At 39.9% G+C, this 20,440-nt stretch overlaps 1 protein-coding gene across 2 annotated transcripts in view; it reads left to right on the top strand.

Moving 5' to 3' along the window:
- Nucleotides 1-19,695, top strand: part of CACUL1 (CDK2 associated cullin domain 1) — a 48,376-nt gene extending 28,681 nt beyond the window's left edge. For both annotated transcript variants that reach the window (XM_035329946.1, XM_035329947.1), the window contains 4 exons: nucleotides 8,918-9,007; nucleotides 12,316-12,454; nucleotides 15,684-15,727; nucleotides 16,682-19,695. In XM_035329946.1, the coding sequence (XP_035185837.1) occupies nucleotides 8,918-9,007; nucleotides 12,316-12,454; nucleotides 15,684-15,727; nucleotides 16,682-16,722 (314 nt within the window). In that variant the 3' untranslated portion in view covers nucleotides 16,723-19,695. The remainder of the gene's footprint in view (nucleotides 1-8,917; nucleotides 9,008-12,315; nucleotides 12,455-15,683; nucleotides 15,728-16,681) is intronic.
- Nucleotides 19,696-20,440: the final 745 nt, after the last annotated feature.

Below are 20,440 nucleotides of genomic sequence, written 5' to 3'. Positions count from 1 at the left end.
AGTGAATGTAACAAGCAAAGACGTAGCATCTTATTTACAGGAATGTTTAAAAATAAAAAAGCAGATAATACCTACTTGTCTGTAGGAAAGGAGTGGAGGAGAATGTTGTCTGTGCTCCTTCGAGATCCCTGCATGAGGTTGCTGTAAGCAGTAAAATTCCAAACTGTGTGCCTGTCCTCAGGCCGCTGTTTGACTGTGTCCTTGTGTCACTGACTGCAGAAGAGGGTTTCCTGAACTGTAATCTCAGTGCCCTGGTTGGTTGTGTCTGGAATTATTGCAAACTTTAAATGTGGTGAAAATAGGTAACGGCTCCTGAAACTCTATTTCTAGTACATGCGACAGGTAAAATTCAGTGACAGAGGGTGGTTGTAAGTAACTGCTATTCTGCTCTTTTTGGAGACCTCAGGGTGGGTGCCCCAAACAGGCTCGTTCCTTAACAAATGAAAGAAGCTATCTATTAACAGTGCGCTGTAGTTTCTGCTTGGTGGGTAGATGAGTTGGTTCCCACTTAAGAGTTTGAATTGCCCCTCTTCCCTTTCCAGAAGCTAGAGGCGCACACACAGTTATGTCACTGAGATTCAGCTAAAATGAAGGGAAAACTGCTGCTCCATTTTCTTAATTTTTTTATTTGTTGGTGGTGGAGGTATGGTTCAAGAGAAGGGCCATTTGTGTTGCAAAAAAATTTGCTTCTAACAAGTTGTTAGGATAGATATTTCTATTGCTGCTTTCTGAGAGGTACCAGAGGAGTTCACCTGAAAGTTGAAAAAGTCTCCTAACAGCTTTCTGATGATGAAGTTGTGCAGTTGTCCTGTTTGGTTGCAACAGGTACAAATCCAGTACAAAATTACAGACAGTGAATGAGGCTGTAACTGTTGGGCATTGATGAAGGTAGCAGGGAAGGTGTTTCCCTGGCAGAGACTTGTGTGTTTATGCTGTGGGTACGCAGGGAGGGTGTGCCAGCACATGCACACCTAGGTTGTTAACAGATGTGTATTGTGACCTCCAGAAACCTGTTAGCATCAGTGAAGCAAGGGACCCTTATCTCTTTGGCTGCTTACTGCTGTGACATAACGCCTTGCACCATTACGTTCCATATCTAGTGTTTGTGAATACAATCAGCCTTCTCCCCGGGAGAGCAGAAGGCTGAGAGAAGGACTGACTGATGCCAGGTTCGTAGCCTGTACAGCTTAGGTTGGTGTATTGGACTTTATTTATTCCCCATGCTTCACCCTTTGGCAGTTAGACAAGAACAAGATGGATTAGTTGACTTTTCCTCTCCTTTAGCTGGCATCTCTCTTTTTTTTTTTCTCCGTTTTGATATGGATCTCAAATGGCTTGCATGAAAGAAACAGCCTGCCATCACCTTGATCCACAAACAGGACAGAAAATCCCCTGACAACTGGAGGAACACTGTATTTTTCTGGTTCTTACAGAAACCATTGCCCACAGCCTTTTTATATCAGTATTTTACTGTAGGAAGAACTGAAGGTTTCTTTGCACAGTTTAGGCAATATCAACGTTAACAGGTGACATGGTGTAAAGGGATCAGATCTAGAGTGTGAAACACCAATATTTTGGTGTTGAGGACCCATTGTGCCCATTGATGTGCATTTTGGAGAGTGTTACCTCAGGCTTGCTAATACCTGTTCCTGTGGACAGAATGCCATTTGATATCTTGAACACATCTGGTTAATCTTACATAAAGAATGAAATTACTGTGCTCCAAGGCGACTGCCCTACGAACCGAGGAGCAGTAAGTGGGGACAAGGAGTGAGTTTGCTTCAGAAGTACGTTCCTAACCTGCACTAAAGCATTGATGTGGAGTGTGCCCTCAAGCATTTGAATTCATGATTATTTTGCTCTCAGAGACACGGAGTGACTACTGTGATGGCAGAAGCGGTATGATATATTTATAAAAAAAAAAAAAAAAGGAAACACAAAACCCCCACTTCATTGCTGAGGCTCTTTCCTTCTGTAATATACCAGATGTTGCTCTGCCACTAGACACTGCTTTACTTTTTCCCTGTGTGCAGAAATCAATACAAGAAGAGGATCCGCACAACCTTAGTCTGCCACCTTCATAAAACTGTATTTCTTCCTAAGTTTGATAGGGAAAAATAAAATGGTTTTTTGAAACAGGAAGAAAAGAAAAAAAGGAGCAATACTTGCCTGTGGAGTGACTTGCTGAAGAGTCAGCCTGGGTGTCTCAATAGCTGAAATGAGATGAGAAAATTCCTTCCTGAGGGCCTTAAAAATGAAGGAAGGTATCGGAGCACCAGCAGAAAACACTGATCCATTCCAGTGTATTTGTACCAGACTCAAATGGGCTGATGTCTGGTAGAATTCCTCTACAACAAAAAGCTAATTCACCTTTTTTTCCCCAGCTATATGGCTGTTGATCCATCAGCTTTTGACAGTAGATTCTATGAGATTTTGGGTTTTTTTGTAACATAAAACCAAAGGTCCTTCTTGAGACGTGGTGAAGGGATGCATTTAATGTTGAATTATTTGCTGAAGTCACTTTAATTTTTTATGCGTCTACAGAATTGTGGTTTGGTTCACAATGTTTAATGCCTGGCCTACTCTGTGCAGGCGAACGGTGTAATCCCATCACCTCCATTTCAAACTTCCCTTCTAAACCCTAAAACAGCATGTGTATATAAATACATTTCCAGAGACAATTTATTTTGGAATTCTTCATGAAAAGCTCCCATACTCTTCCTTCCAAATACTGGTGGACACAGACAATTGACAGTGAAAAAGAGTTGCTGTTATGTTCTATTTCTTTCCCAGTGTGCTGTGGCTCTGCTGTTGCGGGATAATCAGCCATTCCTCCATGAAAACGTTGAATTGACAGGTTAATGTCAGCCTGTTCTTTGACCTCAGAGGGTATCTCTGCATTCTCAAGGGCAATATAGATTAAGTTATTTAGCTACTGATCTTTTTTATACTTGCTGTGCTCTGCAGACCCGATGGAATAAATGCGAACCACACTCACCAGTTTCAGGGTGATAACAACTCTGTTGAAATGGTACTGGGATTTGACAGGGCTAAGTAATTGTAGTGTAACCACACCGAGAAAAGTACTGTTACCAAGTATTATAAAATACCCTCAGATTCTTTAAGCAATGCTTAATCTAAACACAAATTAGGTCACTGAACTAAACTTGCACTTGAAGTACCAAGTTATTTTAGAAAGTTGCAGAAGCATTTCTTATTTTACTTGTTTCACTGTGATTAAGTTGCAGCGCCACAAAGCAAGGACATTTTTTAATCAAAAATTTTATTCTCAAGAAATGGCTGTCATGTTTAACCTGGCTCCTCAGCGAAGAAATAGGAAGAATGTTTGCATTTCAATAAGCCTGCATAAAACTGTAAACAGGGAAAATATCACCTCTCCACTTAGAGAAAACCAAAGGTCTACATTTCTCCATTTATAGCTTTGCTTTTCATATTTATACTTGTTACAACACTGAATGTTTTCCATGTGATTAAGACTTGAAAGTTTTAGCTTGTAGCATTTTTATTAGATACTTAATAAAGCTTTTGGGCTATATAATGAATATTTTAAAAGTAATCTGTGGCTTCATTAAAATGCCTAGTGGCAAGTGCTTAGTTATAAATCTAAATTTTGATGATTTTCTCTCTCCTACATTTTAACTTATTTCAGACTTCTGAAGCATTTAAGTTGGCAAGATCTTATTTTAGTTCCTTTAAAAAGATAATGCAGATGCAGCATCAGGAGGGATTTGATCTAACTGCAAATGGGAGGATTAAGCCAGAGGGAAGGTCAATTCCATGCAGAAGGCTTTTAAAGTTCTAGATCAGCGGTTAACACGTACAGTAATACTGATGGTAATGCCCTTAATAGGATCATGTACAATAATACTGATGGTAATGCCCTTAATGGGATCAGAAGGGCTAACTTTTGGTTAGCCCAGAAGAGGTCAGGTGGTTGGACTTGATGATCTTTGTAGGTCCCCACCAACTGAACGATGCTATTACATTGTGCTGGGGTTAAAGCAATGAAAAGGTAATATGTGATCAAGCTTCATTAGATAATTAAGTAGGAAACCAGGCAGCAGGTCTACGGAACAAAACACAAGCCAGCCAACAACAAGCCAAACACAAACCAACCACCCACATCCACACGGTGGGGGCTCCAATCCCAGCACTTCCCTTCCTGGTTCGTTGCGTTTGGCTTGTGAGAGGTGAAGCCAAGTGCTTTGCATGGACGGGGTTTGGGATTAAAGACTGGGATTCAGAAGCCAAGGTGAATGGCATCATTGAGGTGAAGTAGAAGGGTGGTCAGATGGACCAAATATGATTCGGCTGATGGAAAGGTAATTTGTTATGCTATTGATTTGGCTTTGTGTGTTCTGATGGTATTCCGAAGGGCAAAAGTGCCAGGTAAGTCTTGTTTAAACAGAGCACTGGCAATAGCTCCCTGGCTACTGCTCTTCCTCCCTGTATTTCTCATGTACATTTGTGTAAGGGCTCGAGTTCTGTGGGAATATCAGAGCTGTTATTCTGCAAAATAACATAAATATTATATAAATATTAGAATGACTAGAGGTACTAGAGCACACTTTGTGCAATGGGATAAAAACCTCCTGAATTAATTTTTCTTTCACAGCTTCGTTAAGCAATCAGTTCTGCTTTTGAAGACTTTAATTTTAAGAGCATGGTTAAATAATTACAATTTGGAACACATCTGCCTAAGCCATATTTAAGTACGATTTATTCGAATGTCTTGAAGTTCTATTAGATTATTGCAAAGGGAGGAAAGATCTTGTGAGCTAACACTCTCCCAGGAAAAATTATGTTTGCCAAACCAAATACCTGTTTTGAAAGGAATGTGGAAAGAGACTATTTTTTTTTTTTTTTATTAGTTAACTCTTAGTTTTTTTTGCAAGTAAATCTTGAGTTATGAACCAAATGAGTTTGAACTCGTCATCTGCTACTCCTGTAATTATTGGGGTCCTTGGTCTTGCCCCAGGTACCCCACTGTAATTATGAAGTAGCTTAAACCTTCATTAAGTGACAGGCTACATCAGCATCAGTGTGGAGTGGGGGAGTAACTCAGTCATTGCAGGGTACCTGAAGTGCTGCAGGCTCACACCTTGTTTACTGCCATATTTACTCCCATCCACTGTTCCTCAAAAAAAAAATCCTGAGGCCATTAAGGCTATTGTCTTCCCTCAGCGTAACGGTGTTTCAAAGCATCTTGCATCTTCCTGCACTCAAAGCATTTCATCATGGGAACCCACACTTCTCTTCTTTGATTTTGCCATGAGTAATTTTCAAGACTATTTGCAGGGTAATTAACTTCTTTACATATTGGTTACTTAGTCTGTAAAATGCAGTCTTAGTTCATAAACACTGCGGAGGTGGTCAGATCGCATCGCGGTGTCATTACCACTGTCATTCATCTGAGGTTCGGTGTGACTCTGCCTCACCCTGCTGTCTTCGGGTGCTGCAGGTGTTGCTCCTGGCAGGAGGTCGAAGGAGTCTGCAGCTTCAGTGTTGGGGAGTCTCATTAATTGCTTAAAAAACAAACAAACAAACAAAAACCAGGAGCCAAAGCCTTTGTATCTGAAAGTCTTTTGCAAGCATAAGACTGTAAAATAGCATAGCTAAGTTCGGTGTGACTGGCACAGCTTAGTTTAAGTGACACTCTTAAGAAGTAATACAGGAGTGAAAGTTTGGGTAGGAAGTGGTTAGGTTTCGTTGCAAAGCTGAAAACAAATATCTGTGCAAAGAAGTTCCACTTTCATCTGTGTATTTACACTTTACTCTGTCAACCTGCATTTTTCAGATCTGTCCACAAAAATTTGGATTCTTATTCATTCTCACAGAAATCACCCTGAAAATATCTGTCCTTGCAGTAGTGTTACTCATCCTTCTGTACTGGTACCAAGCTTTTGGAAAAGGTGTTGGCTGGAATACGCAGCCTTCCCCCCCGGTTTGAGAGGATTAAATGAGAGGGTGCCAGGCTGTTTTTGGTGCTGCCCAGTGCCAGGACAAGAGGCTGTGGGCACCAACTGGAGCCCAGGAGATTCCCTCAGGACATCAGGAAGCCTGTCCATGCTGTGCAGGTGGCTGAGCCCCATCACAGCTTGTCAGAGAGGCTGTGGAGATGTCCCAAAGCTGCCTGGAAGTGGCCCTGGGCACCCAGCTCAGGGTGGCCCTGCTGGGACAGGGGTGGGACCAGAGGGACACAGAGGTCCCTGCCCACCTCAGCCAGTCTGTGATTCTGTGACAGTTTATGCTGTATGGTGTCATGAGTAGCATATTCTTTTAGCTTTCCTTTTTGTATTGAGAAACATTAAATATATGCCAGTACTTTTGCTGAGTATGATGCTATCATGATGTATTTATGACCGTAAATCAGGAAGGAGTGAGCAATTTAAACTTGCGTTGTGGCATGCGGTGTATGCAGTTGCCAGAAACGAAGATGAGAAATCTTGATTTTCAAAGCTGCAATAACGTGTGAAGGTATTTCTGTAGGAGTGATCTCCAGGTAAATTCATCCACTTACATTTCTGTTCATGAACCTTCCTAATGCTGGGTGATATGGTCAGTAATCCAGAATAGAAACAAGTGGCTGCTCATTTTACTTGCTTTATTTTGCAAATACACCTGTTCATGCGTTATCTGATAGGATCGCAATTGAAATTAGTTTTGTGGGTGAACATTAGCTTAATATAAATTGGTAAATGCTATTGCATGTTTATAATGTTGAGCTATTTGTACAGTGCAGACTCTCCTCTTAAACTATTACACAATTAAATCTGTTGGGCAGCACCTTGAACGTGTTAGGGACCACTTGTGAGAGTATGTTGGCAGGCGGCTGCGGGGGATTTCGTCTTCTGGAAGGGAGGAAGAACAGTGGAGCATCCTGCAGCCCTCGTGTGTCCCCTACAGGCTGAGGACTACAGGACTACAGGCTGAGAGGAGTGAGGGGGGCAGTCAGTCTGGTGTGATCATCATCTCTGGTCTTTGATATGCCATAATTTTTTTCTCTGCCTACTTTTTCCAATATTATTTTTCAAAAAAAATATAAATTCTGACAGATGACAGTACATGTGAAAGTGTGGTCGTGCTATAGGCACCATAGCTTAGGTTCCATCCGTATGAGGAATATGGACGGCCTGCAATTTTCCTTTTACTCTGGGGTATCGAAGCAGTCAGGTGCCCTATAGTTGGCTATGCTATGTAAAGCTTCCTTTAATGCTTGGGTTTGTGCCCAGAGCAATTCTGAGTAGCTTTTTTCTCTCCCACAGTATGTCTTGTACATAAACAATTACAGCTTCTGAAGTCTTTTTCAATTGCTTTTGCTAGTTAGAACTTGGATGCTGCTGGAAAGCGCAGTTCTCAGCTTAACAGAAGGAAAGGCAAGAGGCTATGTTAGTTTAATTGGTTTTTAACATCTTTTAAAAAATTCAAGTGTTGTTTAATTGACTTTGTGGTCTGGAGTCACTATTAATTCTGAGGCTTATTTTAAGCAAGTTGTTACAGTTTTAGGACATAATTTGAAGAACAAATGTACAGTTCTTTGGATACTGTACGGATCTACTAGTGAAGCTAGTAGTGAAGTTAATCAAAAATATGTGTGTTTGTATATACGCATTGTATGGATTGTGCACGAGTGTCTACGTATCTTCCTTACAAAGCATTAGCACGTTTTTAATGTAACTTCCTTGGCTGCTAGGAGGCTGTTTGGAGAATCTTTGGCAAATAGGCTGTAAATACATCATTATAAAACAAATCACAGACCCTCACCCATCAAGGCTCCAGCTGAAAGGAGCGCTTCTAAGATAGTTCTGTGTAAAATAAATTAATCTATAATGGTTAAATATAGCAACTTTGATTACTTGGGATGAGAGCTTAGGAAAAATACTTTCTGTGGTAATCTCTTTCATGAGCCACTTACACAGTTTCAGGAGGAGAAAAACATAATTTCGAAGATTCTTCTTGTGCTAAGTCCTGTAGTGGCAGGTACAGAAGACAGAGCTGGAGAAGCTCTGAAGTTTGAAAACCAAAGTCTCTAGTGTGTAAGCACAGGAGATGCCGTTTAGGAAGGTTTGTAACAGTCTTCTTTGCATACCGGGTACAAAAGGGTTTATGTACTGCTCAGATGCTTCAGAGAGGCATAAAAATTGAGAGGCAGCGGTTGGTTCAAACCATATTGATTTTTATTTTTTGTGTGTGTTTTTATAATTCAGATGTAAGTCCATACCTCAAACAAATACAGTGCAGTATAAATGTTTGAATAGCATCATATAAACACCAAACGTGCTACTGACAGTTTTTTTTCCACTAGAGGAAGATGGAATTAATGCAGTGTTTACTACAGGGGATACCAAGAATAAAATAGAAAGGGTCACTTTTGTTTAAAAGAACAAACAACTTTGTTATTTAATTTCTGCATTTTTTTCTATGCTGTTTGTACTTCATTCATAGGCTTTCAATCCAGCCTTAGTTTTATAGGCAAGCTGGTAAATAATACATCGCGGGGATTTGTGTGAATCTCCAGGTGTTTACCATGCTCTCAGTATGAGAGTGCTTCTAAAAATAAATTGTTTACTTCTGTTCTGTATCTGAATACTTAAAGCCATTGCTTGCTTGGTTTTTCCTCACAGCTCCTGCTATCTCTCTGAAAAGGTGAAAATGTGAAATAACTCATTTTTTCATTCCTTACTTTATGTGAACAGAATACTTCTGTATGAAGGTGATTGTTTTATTATCCTTGAGAATTCAGTTGTCAAACAGATACCTGGCTCTTTCCTTTGAGGACATCTGATAACAACAACAAAAAGCACAACTGCTGTATTTCTTCTATATAAAAATATGAGTAAGACCCTAGTATTTATTAGAAAGATGGCTAATTGTACTTCCCTTAATTTTATTTCAGCTTTACTTTTGGAAGCTCAGTCAACACCGTTTCAAATAACTCCGTCAACCATGGCAAACATTGTGAAAGGCCTGTATACACTAAGACCAGGTAAAAATAGAAAATGTTCGTCTTCAATACGTGTTCGTACATGCTTCACTAAATATGAGTGCAGCTGCTAATTATCTGATGTATATTTAACACACAAAAGTGTTGTATTCTGTCCTTTGTGGTGCTTAGCTGTACCATGTAAAGGGGTCCCAGTTCTTGCTGCCCATCTCTGACCTGCACAAGGTGGCATGATAACCAACCCTGTGGGTACTGAAATCACTGGTGGGCAGTGTTGGGGAAACAACAACAAAAATCCTCTGTTCTGAAGATAATGGGAAGACATATTTCTTGGGCTCTGTAGAGATAAGGCAGGCTTCAAAATGGGTCAATTATGGCAGAAGTTTAGAAGCTGATGTATTGAAATGGTGAGAGTTGTTGTGAGCTGCTCCTTCAAAAGGCCAGATCTTTGATGTAAGATGAATGACAGTTTCTTCTGTGAAGTCATTATTTGGCTGGTATTATTTCATGCAGGAGCTTAATTTAACTCCTGGACATCCATCATGGATGTCTTGTGCAAAATTCTATTCACAGCAAAGACGTGTTGCAGATTTTAATCAATTTTGTACAGAAATCCTTCATTCTGTAATACTTGGAGAACAGAGCCTACATTCATAAAGGGTTTAGCAACACAGGAAATATTCAAAATATCTGTAAATAAATGGTACCTGAAGCTTGCTGTAAATTTGATTTCCATGCTGAAATGGCAGTTCAGCTTGTAAAAGTAAGATGTATTGTTCTAACAATGTTGAAATGATTTTTCATTCTCTAATGATGTACTGCAGTCTTGCTGTCAATCCCTATCTGCCTCTGGGAATTGGAAAGGAAATGGTTTGGTCATCTTCTGAAACTTCAGAATCAAAATGTTTCTGTTACTTTTCTACATCTTTAAAAAAACAAAAATCAATCAAAAAAACCTAAAGCAAATTAGATCTGCTTCCCTTTCTTTCTATTTTTTTTTTGTTTTGTTTTGTTTTTAGTTCTGCAGTATCCCAGCTTCAGTCTATTTTTGTTTTGGAGTCCCCATTTATAGGAATAGAAAAAGGGATGGGAAAACTTCACAAAAACCTCTTTTTTGTAGAACAATCTTTAGCATTTATGCAAGACAGAAATGCGGTGGACCCTCCGTTTACAAAATGCATGGGTAAATGACTTTTACTAAGGAAGGGTATTTTTCACAACAAAATTAACATCCTACTATTTTTATCATGGTATTTCTTTCATTTCTATATACAGTTCAATGTCAAACAAAGGAAGGGTATATATGTAATTGTGAAAGTATGGCTTCTTTTGAAAGCAGTCCCATTGGGGTTGTGTTGTACTGCACTTAATGTTATAGGTGGTGGTCTTATCCATTTCAGATGATCCCTGTCTTGCTTGTTTACTTCACAGGCAGGTACTAGTTTGATTTGGTGTCATGGGCCTAATCAGATTTTGAATAGCTGCCGTATGTCTGGAAGGTCTTTGAGTATAAAGGTTGTTCCAACAACTTGTGAAATCTGCTTTCAGCAGCTGGGTAGGAAGACCCAGGTAATTGATTTTATTGCTTAAACAGGTACACCTTTACTTTAATTACCTGCTCCTCAAATTCTTCAACCTCTGAGAAAGATGATCAAAGGGCTGGAGCACCTCTCCTGTGAAGCCAGGATGAGACCTGGGGTTGTTCAGCCTGGAGAAGAGAAAGCTCCAAGGAGACCTTACAGCAGCCTGCCAGTACCTGAAGGGGGCTACCGGGGAGCTGGGGAGGGAATCCTTTTCAGGGGGTGCAGTGATAGGACAACTGGTAACAGCTTTAAGCTGAAGGAGGGTAGATTTAGGCTAGATATTAGGAAGAAATTCTTTACTGTGAGGGTGGTGAGGCACTGGAATGGGTTGCCCAAAGAAGCTGTGGCTGCCCCAATTCCTGGCAGTGTGGATACCCCATCCCTGGCCAGGTTGGATGGGGTCCTGGGCAACCTGATCTAGTGGGTGACATCCCTGCTCACGGTAGGGAGCTTGGAACTAGATGATCTTTAAGTTCCCATCCGTACCATTCTGTGAAGAACAAAAAGGGTAATGGAAACGGAGATACTCACCCACTCCTAATATGTCTTCTTTTGGCAGAATTCAGTTGCACAAAGCAATCCTTCTCAGCAGGCCTACAGAGACATGCACAATTATCTCTTCAGGAATTGCTCTGTAATTTTTCCTTTTTGTTTAGGAACACAGCTGTTGAAGGAGTTGTGAAGAATTTTATTTTTATTTTTTACTGTATTGTATAAGATGAAAAGTGCTGTTTCAAGTCTGTGGTTATTTTGTTATCAAGCACTGCTACCATGATGAGGGAGGTTAGTGTGTTATTTTTGTTGTTGTTTAAACCACCTATACACTAGTAATCATTGCTTTGTGAGTTTGCTGATGAAAGACTCTTGAAGCTTGGCATCAACCAAGCAACCATGTGTGGGAACTGGATAAAAACTTACAGTGTGCCTTAGTGAACATAAAGTACTCCTTTTTTACCAGGTCAAGATGCAGTTTAAGATAACTGCTACAACCTCTGGAAAATTTAGGTTTAGCAATATTTGAAGAGTATGTACTTTTTCTCAGAACTTCTAACGCAGTTGCTATAAACCCTGTTTTCATCCTTTGTTCAGTCTTCTGTGCTTCTTATCTGCCTTGAAGAGGCTTTAAGGTAAACGCGTCTTGCTTCTGTAAGGCAATGTTTGTTGCAGTGAAATTAAATCACATTTGCTACCCTGAAGCTGAATCCATACAAGTTAAAATTATATGATGAATATTAACAAGTGCTCATCAAAGCTTTGGAAGATCAGTGAAAGAATTGCATCAATTCATCTGAAGTGGGGGATAGAGAAGCAGGGTTGTGTGGTGTTATTACTGTGCTTCTTAGAAGGTAAGGCTCGGGGAGGAGTGGTGCGAGTCCTGAGAATCTCCTTCCCAGAGTAAAATGCTGTAAATAATCTATTTTTCAAGGTGAGTTGCATCTGCAACGCATCTCTGCAAGCATCCAAAGACACAGCAGGCCTGGAGAGACACAGCAGGCCTGGAGAGACGCAGCAAGAAGTGAATTTTAGTTTGATAGTGAGGTTGATGACACAAATAAATTCCTTTATCTACATGTAAATATCTGAGTTTAACAATCTGAATATTTGTTCTGCTTTAAGACCTGTTGTTTATTATTTGAAAATCGCAGAAGTTATTTAAAATAGAACAGTGGTACATAATAAATTTGCTTCTAATTTTTTCCAAACAGTAAAATTTTTGCAAATGATCTCCTTCCACATATTTTTTGTTGTTTTTCCTTCTTCTTACAGAATGGGTACAGATGGCACCAGCTTTGTTTTCCAAATTCATCCCAAACATTCTGCCCCCGGCAGTGGAATCTGAGCTTCAAGAATATGCTGCTCAAGACCAGAAACTTCAGAGAGAACTTATGCAGAATGGATTTGCTAGGTAATAATAATACTAATCGCTAATAGTCTTCCATAGCAATTGTGATGGTCAGTGCTGAAATAGTAAAAATGGGTACACATAAGTATTGAAGAATTACTTTAAGAGTTAGTAAGGAACCTTCAAAGCTCAATATCTAAAATACGGCCTAATTTTCACACGTTTTGAGCACTACTGACCCTGTAGATGGAACCAAAGGTCAGAAGATCAGAAATCTTAAAATATTTTTATGGAACAGATTACTTAACAATACATGCTTCCTTGTGCTTTGATTGCATTTCTAATGCACGATCATGGTCTCATTCAGCCTTTTACATTGGCCATTTATTTTCTGAGCTGACTTTTTAATGATGTTTCCAAATGTTATTAAGTTGATGATTTCTTACTCTACCTCCAGAGCTATTTATACAGGCCAGGTATTTATTTTAAATGAGAATTTCTCTTCTGACTGAGCTTTGAATTGGGAGACGAACAAACACTAAGAGACAGTAGAAAAATTTCCTTACCTATCTTGTTCAGTGTGGGCTGTGCCAGTTGCTGTGTGCTCTTTCATCGGTCTGGCTTGGTGAGAGCAGAGCACATTTACCACAGCTGTGTGCTGCTTTGGCAGTAGTCTGACAAACCAAGATCAGGCCGGGGAAGCTATCGTGATCATTTCCTGATAGCTGTGTTTCTGTCTGAAAACCATACAACTTCTTTCCTTTAAGTGTGGAACACTGAGAACCTGGTCTTGTAGTTTGAACACCTACTTTATGTGGGTATGTCTCCTGTTAGATGTAGTCCTGGATTTCATGCTCCTGTGTAGTTTTTCTCTAAGGTCATCTAAGGCTCTCTCTTCAAAGTGTAGTGAACCAGTGAGCTTCAGAACTGCCCTGCTAACCCAAATAAAAATAGCATTGTCAGTGCACTCTTTATAAGGCAGAAGAGAGAAACCTGCTTTTCTTCGCTGGCTTTTTATTGAGAAAAAAGGTTTTTTGTATGGATGTGCGTAAGATAAGGTACTGAATACAAAGACATAAGAGCTGTGAAATGCAGTGCATTTGGCCTAGGAAGTAGAAGTCTGAGATGGTTTGAAACTGAGCGGATGTGTAATGCTGACAAAGGAACACAATGCACAAGAAAACAAAAAAGGGACACTTTATTTTGTGTATTTTTCAACCTTTTAGATTCTGTAGATGACGTAATTCTGTTTACAACTGCATTTAACCAGTTTCACATTTTATTGAGAATTAAAAATGGAAGTTCAAGTAGTAACAGTTCATATCCTCAAAAATAATCCATTTCAAAAGCATCTTTTTCCTAGGTACTTGGAAATAAGACGGGCTTCTCAGCTTGATTGGAAAGTTTTTTGACTGGTACTGTGGGAAGGGTACAGTGTGAAAGGATCGGAAGGGTGGTAGGAACAGTACTGAACATTGCTAATGCACCCTCAGGGGTGCCGTCCTGTTCTTGGAGGCATCCTCAGAAGTAGTTAATTAACTCCTATTTTATGCAGGAAAGTAATTGTGTAGCACTGGAACCACTGCAGATCCATGGGAAACTCTGTCTTACGTCATGTACAGTAGGTGGGGACAAAGAAGAGATTAAGGCTTGAGGATGGTCACAAAGGGAAGAACTAAGTAAAGGTTTCTGTGTCACATGTTGTTTGCAGAGTCTGATTTCTGAGTTCCTGTCCTTTTGGCTTTCTGCAGTATGTGACCTTCCAGTTACTGGCCACGTGAGGAGTGTTGATGTGGCTTGTAGGTTTAGAAAACTGGCCCACCCTAGTGGTGCAGCTGCTCTTTCTATGTGGCTTGCTTTCAATTTATTAAATAAACAATGCAAAATATGACATTGCAGTAGAATAACTGCATTTAGTATGTGGGGAATGTGTTTTTGCACAATATTCTGTATGTAGCTGTATTGTCAGGGAGTTGGTCCAAGCCTGGAGGGTGTTTAAAGAGTTAAAGTACAGTCTGGCATCAGTAAAAGTTAAAACTGAAGTACAGTTAATATATTTGTTGCGTGGCATTTTGCTGTGATATTTGAAATGCATCTTGCCTTGAAATGTATTTCAAGATGTAATAAGCCTCTCTCCATGTTCAGAAATGTAGAACAATTCTGAAAGGTTATAAATGATAAGGTTATATTTCTACATATAGATTTATATGTACATATGTATAAAAGGGTTGTTTTTCTTTTTAACAGACTTGGCATGCTCCTTTGTACTCCTTTGGGTTAGCAAGAAATATCATTCATTCTTCCATAATCGTGTCAAAAATGGTGCTGCCTTCGCTGCAGCATTTCCTCCAACAATAGCCATGAGGAGTACGGCACAGTGAGGTGTCTTCAGCATTAATGGCCTGTCAGGCTCTAGTAGAAATAGTCAGCCGATCAGCACTATTATAAACGATTGCTGCAAAAAATGGGAACGCAAGCCAGTCACCCAGTGGTATTTCTCCTGTGAAAGACCTTAATCAAGGCATACACAGCAGGTCTATCACCTCAAGAGTGGTTTTAGAGGAAGAACGCTTCGTGTTATTAGAATCCCCAATTTCAACCCGTTTCCAGCAGATAAATGTGAAATTATAACTACTGTGATGAAAATATATCAGAGCCTCTCTTCTTTATACAACAGTTTCAACAGTACATCTGTCATCATAAGAAACTTGTGAAGGAGCAAGAGTTTCCAGCCTTAAGAGTTTGTTTGCATAAGAATAAAAGGAGTGTTCTTTTTTTTCCCAAATGGATAGGAAACTTGTTTTGGGTTTTTAGGAGGAATGCTGTCAACATGTGTTTATACAAATCTGGTTATTGAAATATTCTTCTTGGAGAGGGAATGCTGTCAGCTTGGACTTAGAGTCTGTCTGTTGGGTTTTCAGGCATATCTAATTGTTTTAGGATGATAGACACAGAATTTTAAATATAATACAAATTTCTCCACCAAACCTTGTAGAACTAAGGAAAGCAACTTCGTGCATGACAAGACCACAGTGTGTATGAGCACTTTCTCATCTTCATTTTGTAAAAATACCATTCTATCAAGATGAACTTTCAGACTTTACTAATTAAGTAAACAAAATTATCTAGTATTCCTGCTCAGTAAACTGAGAATCCTGCAGTCATGTATTATTGCTGTTGTGTTTACTTTTTGTTTCTAGAAGTCCATGAGAAGTTGATGGTTGTGCTGAGGTATTTTGTTACCATTTTCCTTTTTTCAAGTGAACATCTCTCTCTTCTTCCTCTTTCCTAGAGGTGACCAGTCACGCAAGAGAGCTGGAGAAGAGTTAACTTACAGTAAGTATGAATCTTCTACTCTGATACTGTACCAGCTCTGGTTATAGTTCTTCCCAACAAGCAAGAAGAGAGGATATTTCTCTGTCTGTGTGTTTCCCTACTAAGTATTTCTTTTGAACTGTGCTGCTTGTACTCTGTAACAAATCTAGTTTCCTTTTATGCTAGAATAACAGGTTTTGTAGGCATCTTAGAAGTGGTAGTTGTGGCTTTATTTGTTGGCCTCAGTAAGGATTGTGACCATCTTGCCCGACAGTCAAGGAAAGTCTTGCCCAAAGTCAAGCATCTCAAGGAAACATGTAACAAGAAAGATGGAGTGCTCTGGGGTATTCTCAGAGCAGTAAGATGAAATCAGGGGATGTTCAATGGGTGTCTTCCAGATGTGGTTCTGCAGAGGTCTGTTCTGGGTGAAGTTCAGTATTCCTGAACAAACTGGAAGTAGAACAGTGCAGACCTACCTGCACTGAATGTGGCTTCTAACCCTGCCCTCCAGTGTATTGCAGTCCCACCCAGCTTGAGCATATGGGCAGACCTCTGGGCATCTGGGGCTGGTGAGATCCTGGGGTCTGCGCCTCTGCATGCAGCTAGCTGGCTGTGTGGCCTCTAGCATTTGATTGCTTGTCCTTAAATAGCCTTCAGGTTTGGATAATAGCATCTATTCTGGTGCTGTTAACTTCAGTTCATTTTATTGTACGCTCTCCACCAGGCTTCTTCCTGTCCTTTCTGCAGAGTGTGTTTGCTTTATTTCCTGCCATAAATGTCATACGGTTCTGTTGAGAATACTTATTAGAAACTGAAATGAATGAATGGCTGTTTACTTGGTATATCGTCTTCAGGCTACACTGTTAGTGTTTTGCAGGCAGTGCTGGTTTTAGGATTGTCTGGGGAAGGGGGGCAAAGGATGTAGGGTGGATTTTTAATGAGAGAATATCTTGAACTTCTTTTATATGATTTCAGATGGCTCATCAACTTGTGCAGGCTCCAGGGGGTACAGATAGTGAAAATACTGGATCAACTTCTATTCCTAACCAGAACAGACACTGGAGGAGCACAGGAGGTAACTGGAGCCTCCTTTGGCAACTGCTGATACTCAAGCTCTGACACGAACTATGCCTCGAAGAAGAGTTTTGGACTTTCTTCTTTATATCATAAAATGTCAGTTGCTGCTATAATTGGGATGACTTTGAAAGACATGTTTCCTTGGTCTAGTCTCTCAACAAGTTCATGCTCTACGATTATTGTGAGGAACGCACCTTGAAAAATGATCCTTTCAAAGTGGGAATGGGCAGCCGAAATCAGCAGCTTCCAAAAGCGTTAGAATGGAAGAACCTTTTTTGCACTCTTTTCTTAATATTAAGGACATTCTTAAAACTAGTTAACACGTCAGTGTATTAGTTTTTAAACTTCAAGGTATTTTCTGGATCTTTTACTTTAATAATAAGAATAAAGTTTCATTATTTTGCAGTATTTGTTCATTAGTGTAAAAATTGTCACCTTTTAAGAGTTGGTCCCGTATGTATCTTCTGTCAGGGAGTTTTAAATTCCAGGTTTTTCTTTTTTCTTTATTTGTTACTTGTTACTTTGAACTCCGTTTTCCTATGTGTTTGTACTCTGTGCCTTCAGCTTGTGCACTTTGCAACTTTATAGACCATACTTTGTTACTGCAAAATGTGTTCTTGAGGAAAAACTTGATGTGAACAAACATGCTGCAAAGTTGCACTTTTCTCTTGCATCGATGGGAGGTGAATTTAAGGAAGAAGAAAGAAAAGTTGGACCTATTACCATCAGTAATAGTGGCTTGGAAGTTTGTCCCTTTTCATTTTTCATATGTATTAGTGTCTAATGCTGGGACCAACTCTTGTAAAACCCCTCTCTAACTTTTCATTGGTTTCCATAATTGCAACAGGTTGAGATGTGAATTCGAGACTAAAGGAAATACTAAATTGTTGTGCTGTGTTATGTAGAAACATTAGCTGCCAAGGCTAAATTTTTTTTAGGGTGGATTGTGGACAAAATTCTCCAGTCTAGTAGGTCTGCAAAGTGCATCTCTGTCAGCCGAAACCAGCTTTGCACCTGATCAGTGAATGATGGCACCTGTCCAAGATCACTTTGTGGCTCCTGCGCCACTGCTTCAGGGACACGATGGGGGTGTGATAGTGGAAGTAGTCAGAATCAGGGAGTTCGAGAGTGGTGTAATGCGTGCACATGTACCTATCAGCCTCCTGCTTCCAGGCTTGTGTAAACTCAGCTGGAAGTCCAGCTGAGTCCAGTGCTGGGAGACCTTGACCTAAGGTCTGAATGCTAATGATTGTGACATGGGTTTTAATCCGTATATGGCTAATGCAATTCCTTTATGAGGGGAGAAATGTACTTGAAAGAGCAGTTTGACTGTTTTTCTATTAGTATGGATTTATTTTTATCATCTTTAGTTATGAAAAGAAATAAGTTGGTAATATAAAGTCTTTCTGAAATGAAGCAAAAGTTTATTCAGTTTTGTCTTGCACGACTCTTAAGCCTGTTGGGGGGAAAAAACACAACACAGACACCAGAAACCCCTTTATGCTTGCATGTGTTACATTACAAAATGCAGGAAAAATATTAATAATAAAAAACAGAAGCGGCAGGGACAAAGTTTCATTTTCTTTCTACTTTGTAACCAGACTTCGTGTAAATGAGTTAAATTCCATCATTTTCACACCAACTACTTTGGCAATGCATTTAATTTGGAGGAAAAAAGAGAAGGAAAAGGACATTGTTGTGATTTGAGAGTCTGAGATTCCAGTCTAATTTACCTATAAATCAGCTTTGCAAGTATGCAAAGAAATATAATTTTGAGGAAGTTTTACTTTTAAAAGTAAAAATGAATCCTTGTCTTACTTTCCTTGTAGAACAATGCCAGCAGTCTAACCCCATACCTAACAGTAGAAAAGCAAACCACTCTGAGTAGGGATTATCAGATGCTCAGAGCATTTGTTTCAGCTTTGCTACCAGCTACTTCAGTTGCAGCATTAGGCAGAAACAGGTGTTTTGAAAAATTTTCCTGCAGTGCACAGTGGAGAGAAGTTGATGAACACTAGTAGGGAACAAAAAATGATCTGCTGGCTTCCAGATTTTTATCAGCTTTGGCTTTAAACAAAAATAAAACCTCTAGTAGCGTCCTTAGCTTTAAAAACCACTCTGTGCTGAAATGACAATGTTCTTGGGTTACGAGTAGATGCATTAACCAAATTCGGTTAAAGTTTGTTTACAGCTTCATGGCCGTTCACAGTAATCAAGTTCTGTCGTCATTGTCAAGAGATTGCAACTCTTCTTCCTGTTTTTAAAGTGTTTTGCTGGTTTAAGTTTGTAAGTATCATACAGTGAGTGCTCTTGCTTCATGGCCGAGGCAAGGGTTTTACGTGAATGTTGTGTTGCGTTATGCTCGGGACACAAACTTCTAGGGCAACAATTCCTTCAGAAGGTAAAGCATTCCTGGCGGCGCGTTCACTTCGTACGCACTACAAGTAGCGTTTGGATGCTTCTCAGTCCTGCGTAGCATTCTCACTTGGCCAACATACACAAGAAATCTGTTTGTTAAGCACTGTATTATGTTGTAAATCTGGCATTAAAACTTCTGTGCGTTTTGGCATTATTCACATAATGCTGAAATATTGTCTAAGCCTTTATCATTGTGACGGAGCATGAAACGGAATACAACATACTATACTAAATTATTTGTTTCTCTGTAAACTTGCATTTTACAGTAAAACTAACTCAGCCAACTTAAGCATTGGTACTGTAAAGCCACAATTATGAACAGCATGATCCTAACTGCAGTATTTAATTTAACCAAATAACTTGTGGTAAATCCGTTGCATCTGTAGCTTACTCTGTTAAGATTAAGCAGTAAAGTTGGTTATACGATGGGTGTCCTCTTTATGTTGCACTGGTTCTATAGCCAAACTTGCTACATTAAACTATTTTTAGACGAATTTCAGTTGTTGATTTTGAAGGCTGTAGTACTTAAGTTCCCACTGCTGACTGCTGCGATGGTAGGATATTGTCAGTCTATGGGAAAGATGGTCTTTGACACAAACAGTGAAGAATAGTCCATGTAGATAAGTGCTCAGCTCTTCTACAGTTGGATTTCCTTGACGCCTTTCTGCAGTTGAGTGTTGGTGAAATGACTACATTCAAGCAAAAGTTTGACTCCTGTTCTTTGCTCGGTTACCTTTTAATTTTTCCCTGACATGATTGTTTCCTTTCTACATGTGGAAAAACAAAACCTAACCAAAGAAAAAAACAAACCAAAAAACAAACAGAGGCAGATCAATGTCTTTCACGTATATGATGATGCCCCAAGGGAAAAGGTGACAGTGACATGACCTGAGGGAACGGCATGGAGCTGCAGCCAGGGCAGTTCAGGCTGGTTATCAGGAAAAGTTTCTTCACCCAGAGGGTGGTGGGGCACTGGGACAGGCTCCCCAGGGCAGTGGTCACAGCACTGAGCCTGCTGGAGTTCAAGAAGCATTTGGACAACGCTCTCAGACATGTAGTCTGATTTTTGGGTGGTCCTGGGTGCCGCCAGGAGTTGGACTCCATGATCTTTGTGGGTCCCTTCCAACTCGGGCTATTTGGATTCTTTGAGATCTTAATTGTGGTGCTCCAGCACTTCTCTAAGCTTGGAGAGCTAAGAAGGTGCTCTTACGAATAAAACTGTCACAAAGAGGCAGGAGT

The sequence above is a fragment of the Oxyura jamaicensis genome, chromosome 6, assembly GCF_011077185.1.
Source record: "Oxyura jamaicensis isolate SHBP4307 breed ruddy duck chromosome 6, BPBGC_Ojam_1.0, whole genome shotgun sequence".
NCBI lineage: Eukaryota > Metazoa > Chordata > Aves > Anseriformes > Anatidae > Oxyura > Oxyura jamaicensis.
The sequence above is the reverse complement of the archived record's forward strand: the minus strand, read 5'-3'. Positions and strand labels throughout refer to the sequence as shown.